The 12,578-nt window shown below is 31.1% G+C and overlaps 1 protein-coding gene across 2 annotated transcripts; it reads right to left on the bottom strand.

Moving 5' to 3' along the window:
* Positions 1-4,598: 4,598 nt before the first annotated feature.
* LOC114193781 (U-box domain-containing protein 52-like) lies at positions 4,599-10,242 on the bottom strand. 2 transcript variants are annotated; one of them, XM_028083715.2, is made up of 10 exons: positions 9,598-10,242; positions 9,166-9,266; positions 8,730-8,851; positions 7,774-7,970; positions 7,610-7,673; positions 7,166-7,466; positions 6,737-6,838; positions 6,229-6,657; positions 5,270-6,025; positions 4,599-4,900 (listed from the first exon to the last, which is right to left on the bottom strand). In XM_028083715.2, exons 1-10 carry the CDS (start codon positions 9,797-9,799, stop codon positions 4,856-4,858), a joined length of 2,319 nt encoding a protein of 772 aa, XP_027939516.1. In that variant the 5' UTR covers positions 9,800-10,242; the 3' UTR covers positions 4,599-4,855. The 2 variants fall into 2 exon arrangements, with proteins under 2 accessions (XP_027939516.1, XP_085521459.1); XM_085665333.1 differs by having other exon boundaries at positions 7,774-7,967.
* Positions 10,243-12,578: the final 2,336 nt, after the last annotated feature.

Genomic DNA, 12,578 nt, shown 5'->3' with positions numbered 1-12,578 from the left:
CGGTCCTGGTCGAAATTTGGCTGAGTCAACGCCAAAAAAAAATTGGTTGTATTCGATCAAGACCGAAAATTGTCGATATTCTACAGCATCGACCTTGATTGAAATTCGGTCGAATTTCGTTGAGTCAGGCCCGACTGAAATTTTGTCAAGTCGCATTGGCTCAAATTTGGCCGTATTTGGCCAAGGCAGCCTTGGACAAAATTTAGTAGTTTCGGCAAAGCTGGCCGCGACTAAAATTTGGCAATATTTTGCTGAGTCGATTTTGACCAAAATACGACCGAATTCAGTTGAGTCAGTCCCGGCAAAAATTTGGCTGAGTCGATTGTGTCCCAAATTTGGTGGTATTCGGCTGGGTCAGCCCTAGACAAAATTTATTCGTTTCGGTTGAGTCAGTCGCAATCGAAATTTTGCTATATTCAACCGAGTCAGCCTCAGCCAAAATTAGGCTGAATTCAGTAGATTTAGTCCCTACCGAAATTTGACTCAGTTGACCCTAGACCAATTTAGTCGTATGCGGCAAAGTCGGTCCTAGATGAAATTTGGTCATATAAGGCTAAGTCGGCCTTGGCCGAAATTCAGCTGAATCCAATCAAGTCGATCTCCGCCAAAATTTTGCCGAGTCGGCCGAGGCCCAGAATTCGCCATCCTCGGCCACATCGTCCCCATCCGAAATTTGGCTGTATGTAGCCAAATTTTACCGAGTTGTGCCTGACCAAAATTCGGACATATTCAACTGAGTTGGCCTTGACCAAAATTTTTCCAAATTCAATCATGTCAACCTTAAGGACACAAGTTTTAAAAATTCAATATAAATTTGTTTGATTAAAAAATGGATTCTAGATTTTGAACTTAATTCAAATATTTTGAATTGGATTTAAATCTTGATCCAAATATTTGGATCAAGATTTAAAAAAAAATTCAAAGTAGTTTTGCTGAAAAAATAAATTTGGATTGAAAATTTGATCTAATTATTTGGATCTAAAATAGATGTGAATTGGATCATTAAAAATTCAATCTATGATCACCCTTACGCGGTGTTCTTTTGTGTAGATAGCACTGTTGAAATTGATTTAAAGAGACAGAGAGAATTTAAAATTATGTTCGTTTAAAAGGATGAACACATATTTACACCAACAGATTTGTAAAAATGTCTCACAAATCGATCCCCACATATACAAAGATTGACATGAATATAATAAGTATTATATATATATATATATATATATATATATATATATATTATTTATTATAATTTATTACTAGCATAAATATAGATGTTATTGTGCATGTGTGTACGCATTTTTGAAATATGCATGATATTATATTAGTAGATAATGATATTATAATGTTATTAAGTTAATACATAAAATAAAATTATATATATATATATATATAATAAATTATGATAATAAATAACATATAATATACTTATATATATTTAATAATATTTATGTAATATTTTTAAAATATTATTTTAAAATATAATGATTAATATATTAATATATTAATATATAATAACTAATAATATATAAAATGATTATTATTTTTAATTAATAAAAGTATATAAAAATTAATAATAATTAAATAGTGTTACAAATTAATAATATATGTAGATATTATTATTAACTTATATATTTATATATATAACAATTTCTATAATTAAAATATTCTTAAATTTTAACTTTTTTAATTTATTTATTATAATTTTATTATAAGAGTGTTTTGGTAAATTTTAAATTTTATTTATTACAATTTTTTTAATTTATAATATCAATCAAATCATTAATTAACTTTCATAAAATTTATTTTTAAATTCACTTATTTTACACTCTAAATTTATTAAAAAAATACATACATTTATTCTCTCAAATCCACACCAATTTATCTTTAAACTCTTCCTTAAATCTATCTCATCAATACAGACTTAAATACACGAATAGTTTGCCAAAATAGTCTCGATTCGACAATATCCATTCAATTTGGTCTTTTCTAATAAAGATCGGGAGATGTTCCATAAACCAACAGATTAAATTATCCGTGGAATGAATTTCATCACTTAGATATAAGAAAAATGATCAAACTTTGGTACTAGTCAAAAAAGTTACTTAACATTATTTAATCATACCAATTACTAAAGATGGCAAATAAACCCGTGCCCATGGGTATCACCTGAACCCGTCCCCGTTTTGACGGGGAATCCCCGCTTTGAATGGGTATGGGTATGGGTATGAGTAATACCCGAAATTTTCAACTGGGGATGGGGATGGGGATGGGAATATATATATACCCGCCCAAATACTCGTCCCCGCTTAAATTACTAAACTATTTATAATTTATTAAATAATCTAAAAAATATATATAAATAAATAATATATTTACACATAAAATATAATATAATATAATATAATATAATATAGTATATATACATATAAATAAAATATACTTTTATATATATATATATATATATATATATATATATATATATATATATATATATTTACACATATACATGTAATATAATATAATATAATATAATATAATATAATATAATATAATATAATATACATATAATATATATACATAATAATATAATATAATATATATAATATATACGTATAAAACAAATTAATCATTTAACTAGTGAGATCTTTTATAAACAAATTTATAAAAATTTAAAAGAAATATATATATATATATATATATATATATATATATATAAAAGCATAAAATATCTACGCATATACATATAATATATATACATAATAATATAATATATATTATTATATTTATATTATTATATAATATAATATAATATATACTTAAAATAAATATATATCTATAAATATATATATATATATATATATAAACATAAGATATCCACACATATAATATATATACATAGTAATAATAATATAATATATAATATAATATAATATATATAAATAATTATATATATATAAACATAAGATATTCACACATATAATATATATATACATAGTAATATAATATATAATATAATATAATATAATATAATATATATATATATATATATATATATATATAACATATTTTTCATTCTCTTTGTTTTTTGTTATATAACATATTGGCAATTGCTTCAGTTTTAGATCCAAGGTACAAGATGGACATGTTAGAATATTATTTTTATAAATTGTATGGTAATGATTTTGATCTGAAACTTAGTAGGATTCGTCAAATGTGCTATGATTTGGTTTTGGAATATCAATCAAAAAAGAATGAAACTTCTTCTTATAGAGCTACATCATTGGAGTTGGGAAAGGATATTGATAATGATGCGAATGAATTTTTAGAGTTTATGGCAAAAAAGAAAAAATCTAAAACTACAGTTATGAAAACAGAGTTGGATTATTACTTGGAAGAAGATAATTTGCCGGTTGCACAAGAATTTGATATCCTATCATGGTGGAAAACAAATGGGTTAAAGTTTCCAACCCTTCAAGCAATTGCAAGGGATGTTTTAGCTATTCCAATAACAATTGTAGCTTCTGAATCTGCTTTTAGTACTGGTGGTCAGATATTAACTTCTCACCGTAGTCGACTTCATCATATTACTATAGAGGCTTTGATGTGTACAAGAAGTTGGATATGGAACTCAAACCATCTAGGTAAGTTACTCAAATTTATTAATATTTTTTGTTAGTATTTTTTGTGAATTCTCATCTAATATTCTACATTTGGTGTTTGTAGGTGTTAAAAAATTAAAAAGAAAAGATGTTCTCATGAGTGAAAATGAATCTGATGAAGAAGGTACATTATATTCTAGTAATTAAAATTTTCAATTTCAATTATTATATCATATCTAATTTTTCATTTTTTTTCTATGTGTAGGTGGATCGAATGCAAATGAAACCACTGATCATTTGTAAAATTAATAAATATTTTGGTTATTATAAAATTTTAGTAATGTGTAATTTTTTAGCTTTTATATAATTATTTGAATTTTATTTAGTTGTTATTTGATACTTTAATTTGAGATTTATACTATTATAATATTTTTCTTAATATTTGACATCATGAAAATCAAAAAGAGTATGTTATTTTAATATTGAATATTTTGATAGTATCATGATTCCGTTGGTGTGATTTTTAAATTTTTTTTATAAAAAATATTTAATTGATATATGGAACAATAAAAAAATGGGTATGGGTATGGGTATAAGAAAATACCCGTTACCCGGTGGGGATGGGGATGGGTCAAAAGTTGTATACCCGTTTTGGGGATGGGGATGAATTTTTATTATGGGGATGGGGATGGGATCATGATACCCGTACCCGCCCCGCCCCGTTGCCATCCCTACCAATTACTGTTAAAAAAAAATATTTCTTTTCTAAAATGCTAGACACTTCATATCATGAATAAAAAGAAAGACACTAAAAGTAAAATCTATATATTAATTAAAGTATTTTTAAAATGACGTAATTAAATAAGGTGAAAATAGTTAAAGTTTACGTAACTTTTTTTGTGTTGTTTGTGGTTGATTTCGGAGATAAATAAATGAATAAATTATATTAATTAATAAATAATAATCACAGTTAAATGAATAATAGCAAAAATTAAATAAATAGAATAATTTTGCCTAGAATTCATGAGTGGCCAGAGAGACTGGGTTTAGTAATTTGGATTCAATACTCTTCTACTTTTACAACCTAAATTGAAATGTGAAAGAATCTCATGCAGAAATTGAAAGATTCAAGGAAGCTATTACATCAATTTACCTATGAAATTTACACTTTATCCTTGGGATCATTTCCACCGAACTCACTGTCTATTTTGCTGAAAAGGGAAGATCTTGTTTTGACTGAATGTCAATGCGTTTCATGAACTCTCCCCAGAATGAGGAAGTGAAGAACTGGCTTCATCCTGCAAAAGGAGTCATGCAAAATAAGCAAGATCAAGTTTAGGTAAACGGATTAACTAATAAGATACTCAACATAAAACAATCACCAATTTGGATTATTTGTTGGTTTTTTCTGTGTTATTCCTCTACTGTGTCTCTAAAATACATTAATTTTGATGTTTTAAAATATATTAAAATAAATTTTAAAGTACCAACATCACTGCATTAGTAATACTTAATAGAGGACAGAACCAACAAAACTCAGTAAGAAATCTGGACTCATAATCACTTAAGCTTATAAACAATTATGAGCAATAACAACATCACAAAAAGTCCATAAAAACACATGCAAAGATCCTTAATAATTGGAACATCATCAGAAAGAACCTTACCAATTGAAGAGAAACTTGGCTCTGATTGGAAGGGCTAGCATAGCCACCAAACATTGAAAAGTGATCATTGCTCTCAGCAAGTTCTCTTAGCCTGTTTAGTTCAGGCAACACTTCTTTGCCAAGATCAGGTCTGTCTCTCCTCCTCAGTTCAGCACATCTAACAGCAATCTTTGCAAGGATCAAGCAATCCTCTGTTGGCCAGTCAGTCACTTTTGGATCCAACATATCAATAAATGTTCCCTTCTCAATGGCTCTCTCAACATTATGAGTCAAACCCATTGGAGGTTTTGCTGTCAAAATTTGCAAGAAAATGACCCCAAGAGAGTATATGTCAGACTTCACTCCCAGCATCCCTGTCTGCTGGTACTCAGGGTCTATGTAACAGAATGTTCCAGCAGCTGATGTCATCCTGTACTGTGTCACATTGTCTGCCACTGAGGGTGGAACTAGCCTGGCCAAACCTACATCACTGATCTTGGCCACATAGTTTCTGTCCAGCAAGATGTTGGCTGGTTTAAGGTCTCTGTGCACAAGAGGCTCAGGCTTGGTCTGGTGGAGGAACAACAACCCTGTGCCAATTTCAGCTGCAATTTTGAACCTCAGTTGCCATGGAATTGGGGGCTTGTTTCCTCGGCAGAAGAGGCAATCATCTAAGCTTCCATTGGCCATGTGCTCATACACAAGGCACCCATACTCAGGGCAGGCTCCTATGAGGAGAACCATGTTTGGATGCCGAATGCAACTCAGTACCTCAACCTGTATGTTCATGAAAAAGTATATAGACTTAAATTGTGGATGTGATCATGGTAACATTTGGTTGTGAGTATTAAAAGTGCAGAAAAATCTAGGCCAGTGTGGATAATTATGATTTTAGAGGGTTTTCAAACCACAATATTGGAACCATAATTAGATTCACCAACCACAATTTTAAGGATAAGTTTGTTTGTCTGGTTAATTACCTCTCTTTGAAACTGTAACCTTCCTTGTGCTGCGTCAGGACGTAGAACCTTCACTGCCACAGGTGTATGGTCCAGAAGGCACTTATAAACTGGACCATAACCCCCTTCTCCGATCTTCTGTGACTCAGCAAAAAAATTTGTGGCAGCTTCAATCTCTTCAATTGTGTACCTTCTATACCTCAAACCAGAGCCTGATAAAGCATCCACTGCTTTTCTTTTCTCTTCTGTTTCCATCAATGCTTTCATTTCAGCACTGATTCTCTTCTGTGATTCCAGTTCTGCAATCCTCTTCTGTGCCTCAGCTGTCTCGATGGCTGCTTTTGATCTTGCCTTCTCCTTTTCTGCAACCGCCAATGCAGCTTCTTCGGCAAGCCTTGCCTCCTCCAATCTCCTCTCTTCCTCTAATTTCCAGCGTTGGAGTTCCACAGCCTGTGATGCATTGCATAGCATTCAGAGTCAGACCATCTTGTGCTTTCAAGATGCAGAAGCAGATGCCATAATATCGTACCTTTTGCTGTGCGGTGAGTGCTTCTTTGCAGGCATTGCTGTACATTTCCATTGTTTGCTTGAGCTCCAATTTCAGTCTTCTCATTTCAGCCTCCACGTCATCCTACAATTGCAAGACATGTTTATCCACAACGAGTAGCAAATAGGAATAAAAATACTTTACCCAGATAAAAAACATTGTAAGTAACTGAACTATTTGACTCTTTGATCATTTGTTTCTATGACAAACTACATTCTACCCCTTTGGTTTAGTACCAGAGCAACTTATCTCCTTAAATTTGTCTATTTGTCGCTAAACCATCAGTTAAACTGAAAATGTCTAAATCCATTAACTTTGCTTAATGTAGTAGTTTAGGCTAACTAAATTTATCTGTGTCATAAAATTATTTGGCCTATGATGAAATAAATGCACATTGGTTGCATGTCTTACCATGCCTTGTGATGCAGAGGAAAAGCCATCACTGTCTTGAGAGAAGGATGAGAAATCAGAGCAAATATCCATAGACCTTCTTCCAAAAGGCACTGACTCAAAGCTATAATTATTTCCATCTATGTCAGAGCTATATGATAGCCGGGGATTGGAATCTAGGAAGTGGTTGTTGTTGTTGTTATACAATGGGAATAAGCGATCTGTACTTGATCTTCTAGAGCTTACAAAACTTATGTCAGTCTCTGGCTCCGGAATATCCCCATACCTGTCATTATTCACTCCTCTCCTAGTGAATGGTGACCTGATTCCAGTAGCATTTTGCTTTTAGATCGTGGAGAATTTGTTACTTGCTAATCATGCAAAGTGAAAGTTGTTGAATCATGCATGAAAAAGGAAAAAATAAGACACAAAATTTGCCATGCATTATGCAATAAATGTCATTACCTGAAGGAATCTGAGTCATCCTGTGATATACGGCGTGGTGCTTCAAAAGACCTCCTTTCAAGCCCTAAAAGAAACAGAATATCTCGTTCAGCAACATCATGGCAAATTAAACAGGCTTACATTTACAAATGCACCTTTTTCAGAACAGATAAGTTAAATGTTACCTCTGGCTACACGTGGTTCTGGTAGGTCTAATCTTCCACTGTGTTGAGTAAGTTGGTTTTGAAGAGGGGAAAAGGTTGGAGCAGCACGAGAAGCAGATCGCATGGATTGAATCTTCCCTTTAGCAACAACATATACTGTGCAGAAATCTGGTGCCCCTTTTGAGACTGTTCCTGGAATATCTGCTACCTTGAATCTTCTGATGCAAAAATTCATCCCTCGGTAAAAATGGCACACGTAAACTAACCCAACATAGAAATTCAAGCAACTTGCTTTAGGAGTGGAATTGCACTTCAAGGTACACAGACATTAGTTCAAATGAAAACATTAACATTAAGAGTTGTCATTTGGACTACTTCTAAAGAGTTAAATATATTTTTAATTTCTAAATTTTAAATTTTAATGTAAAATTGGAATAACTTCATTTCTAAACCTCGATACATTTAAATTTTCAAATTTAAAAAATAATATATATATATATATATATATATATATATATATATATTATCTCAATAATATTAATTTATTTTAAATGTTAAATAAAGTTATAAGTCCACATTTAGGTCATCATTTAACATATTTTATCTCAAATATTAACTTAAAACATTGTTATGTAAGAATAGTTAATGTTTTTAGGTTAAAAATATTATATCTATTTATTTTTAAAATTTATGATTAAAATATATCAAAATTTAAGATAGGAACGGATTTTAATTTGACATCCAAGTTTAACGACTAAACACCTATTTAACCCTAAAATAAATTATTTTTTCATTAGATCGATTATTTTAACTTTTATTCTCGTTTTTCACTCTCAAAAGTTATTGTAGAATATAAAATGTTTGTCCAAATAGAACCTAAGTTATTTATGTTTTGGTATATAAAATGTGATAGAATGGGAGAGACAACCAAATAACAAGACGCGAACAGATGTTAGGATTGTCTATCAGAAACACACCTAAGAAAACCACCTTTGTTTGAAGAGCCTACGACTAAATGCTCAATTGCATATTGAGAAGCATATTCAATTAAAGCTCTGGCTACGTCTACATCTTCTATTACGACGTCCTTGCAGTGTATCTATAGCCAAAAAAAACACAAACAATGATGAGATACTCAAATTAACGTCAATAATTCTAAAATGAAAACCATTACAAACTTCTATTTTCTCATCAATTATGTCTGGTTCAGAAACATCTTTACTTTTATGTCACAACCTTTTAGAGTGAAACGAATTTGGGATGCAAAATGAAAGCGTGTTGAGGAAACAGTTGAATCTTGTAGAAGAACAATGGAGAATGGAGCAAGAGAAGGGACTAAAGCTAAGTGAAACTTTTGAGTTCTTTTCCACCACTTTTGGCTTTTCTTTCCAAGAAAAAGAGAATAAAACTTACATCTTTCCGTGCACAGAATACACGGTATGGATGGAAAACTTCTTTGGTTTGTTCATCAGGGTCCTTGCAAACAAGTGCATGATCACCAATACCATTTGCCCCTGCAACCTAGAAAGTCACTAAACAATCTAGGACCTACTATGCATGGCTACAAATGTTACTTTTTCTTTTCCCCTCCTTCTGAAACTTTCTTTTGTAATCTAAAAAATCAACAATTCATATGTATTATATTTTGTGCTCCATTATTCTTATTTCGGTCAAATTCAGATCAGTTTTTCAAAACCCATTTTCAGAAGAAGAAAATAAAGAGATAGATAGCTTTACCTCAGCTTTTAAGAAACTATCTCATCTAATGTAAGATATGCATTTTCATTGCAAGTTTCATACAATGTGCTGAAAAAACATGGATGGGACATAATATCGAACACTTACTATGGTTCACAAGAGAAACCGATGGAGAAAGAGAAGAGGGTTTGGTCTTGACATGAATGAGAACTACATGTGACCCTTTGCTGAGAAGATGATCAATGGACCATTTTAGTGCATTCTGGCTCCCCTTGTCTGAATCTATTGCCACTGCCACTATTCCATTCACCCCATCCTTCTTGTCGCAATTATTCTTCTGTAGCAACATCACTCTCCCTTAACTTTTTTTTCCCAAACACTCTTCACCTTTTTGACCTCTTCCAATAAAATCAACCACAAAAAAATATACCCAGAAACCAAATGTCTTTCCAAGGGGTCCTCTAAACTTTCTGCCTTTAACTATCTACCCCTGTTGTTAAATCTTTTACCTTTCTTTTCTAATGTTTGCTATTTTCAAAAGGGTTTTATGATCATGCCACTCTTTGTGAAAAGGGGAACTTTTCTGAAGAACAACAATGAAGGGTTGCTATTGCTTCTGCTTCTGCTTTCTTTGAATCTCCTCTGTCCCTCCCTTCAATGCCGATCAAGAGACAAAAGGAATTTGATGTTTGTTTCTTCTTTTTTTCTTGTGATTGAAACAATAAGGCATTGAACAACAACGGAGAAGAAAATACAAGTTCCTCTAACTAGAATTTGCAGCCATATTTGGCTTTGGCTTCCCTTTTAGCTTAATGGAGTTTTTCACGGACATAACAATTAACCACACGGATTGTGCTCTTTCTTCTCTCTTCCCATGAGAGAATAACCAAATTTTGCGGATTTCCTTTGACTTTTTGAGAAATAATGTTGCATCTCATTATGCATGCATTATTTGCTCCTCAACTCCATAATAAAAACAAAGGAAATGATAGTATAACAAAGCTTTTGTTTAAAACATTTATAATCATTGTTTTTAAAATTTGATTTCATAAAAAAATCATTAAAGTAGGCATCGTGATTATGACAACATTTTTGAGAGTTTATTATTTTAGATTTAGAGGAGGGTCATATTAGACTAATGCAACTTATATCAATTATTAAATTACATAAATTTTTTAGTAAAATATATTTGTTTGGAATCTAGGTCTTGAATTGTAATTACATTGCTTATTGCTTATTTATTAGGAGATTTGGAAGTTGAGTGAGATGGAATTTGGACAAACATATCACTTAACTCGTTAAAAAAAAAAAAAAAACTAATAAGTTGGGTTGCTGTATTTTTTATGTTAAACTGAAATCAACTCAACCCATTTTTCAAAAAGTTGGATCGGATTAAGTCAATATTTTGAAAGAAAAAAGTTATATTTTTTAAGTATAAACCTAATTAAGAAATAACACAGTGTTTATAAAAATTAATTTAATATTTCAAGTAAGTGAATAATAAGTCAAGTCATCCAAACTAATTTAAGATATAAAAAGAAAATAATAATAATAATAATATAATTTGACCATAACAAAATTTTCAAACTAACAAGTTATAATTACAAAATTCTTAAAAAGTGCAGTAAGTGTTTTTTTTTAACATCTCAAACTCTGATTTCAGTATTGTAAGACCAAAATTTCTACTATATCATAGTCTTCATATATAATATATTAATACTATATTATAAGTTCTTTATTCCACAAAAAAAAAAAAAAATATATATATATATATATATATATATATAATGTTTTCTTTCATTACAAATAATAATAATATTAGTATAAAAAGACAAATATAGATACATATGAATAAAGTTTTTATAAAATATATAATTAAGAAATTACTGTTAACAATTAAAATAATAGTAATAATAGTATTATAAAATAATATATATACGTATAAACTACAATAAAATATTTTTTCAGTTATAACAAAATATTATATATATATATATATTAAAATGTATAAATATATATATATATATATATATATATATTAAAATGTACATATATATATATATATTAAAATGTATATATATATATATATATATATATATATATATATATATATATTAATATAAATATGTATATAAGCTATAAGTAAACCTATATATATTATATAATTACAATGAAGGTGAAGAACCACGTAACAATTCAAAATATTAGTGTACTATAAGAAACAGATAAAGGTTGCACATAGCCTTATCCCTTATGTCAATCAATTAGAAAAAAAGTCTGAATGAGGAGTTGGTTATGAATGTAACAAGAAGAGTGTTGGTAATATCCAATTAGAACTAAATTAATGGTAAGTATTAGAGGTGTCAATTTGGTCCGGCCCATAGGGCTTGGTCCCGATCCATGTGGACTAGGGCCAAAAAAGCTCACATTGAAAAAAAGTCTCTATCAAAGAAGCTCACAAGATCAAAAATCCTACAAAAATCCAGTGAGCCAGGGGTAACCATGGGCTTTCATCTTTCACATAAAAAATATATTATTTTTTAAAATATATTATTATCTGTGGGATAGGCCCAACGAACCGGACAAACACGATGACTCGAAAAGGTCGAACGACCCGGACCTACCCGACTACCTCGACAAGAATGACGACTCGAACGAGCCCGATGATCCAGAAAGGCCCAACAACTCGAACAGTCCCGACGACCAGGACGAGCTCGACGACCAGGACGGGCCCGACAATACGAACGGGCACGACGACCCGAATGGCACACGACCAGGACGGGTTCGACGACCCGGACGGGCCTGACAACCCGTACAGGCCCGAAGATCGGGATCGGTCCGACAACCCGGACAGGTCCTACGTCACAAACAGGCCTAACGACCCGGACGGGCCCGATGATCCAAACAAGCCCAACGAAACGAACGGGCCGACGACCAAGACGAAACATGAAAGATATTTCCTTCTTGGTTGAGTTGTCAAACTCAACTTCAGATGTAACATCCTTTTTTTCTCTAGGGCCTTTAATGCTAACATTCTTTGTTTGAATTGTACTTGCTTCACCTTAGCTTGAAGAACTTTGTCAAACGAGGTGGATGCTTCCTTTTGGTCATGATCTTGGAGAACCTCA

Source organism: Vigna unguiculata, chromosome 8 (genome assembly GCF_037176805.1).
Source record: "Vigna unguiculata cultivar grain cowpea cultivar isolate G323 ecotype 2 chromosome 8, ASM3717680v1, whole genome shotgun sequence".
Lineage (NCBI taxonomy): Eukaryota > Viridiplantae > Streptophyta > Magnoliopsida > Fabales > Fabaceae > Vigna > Vigna unguiculata.
This window is presented reverse-complemented; position numbering and strand designations above follow the sequence as displayed.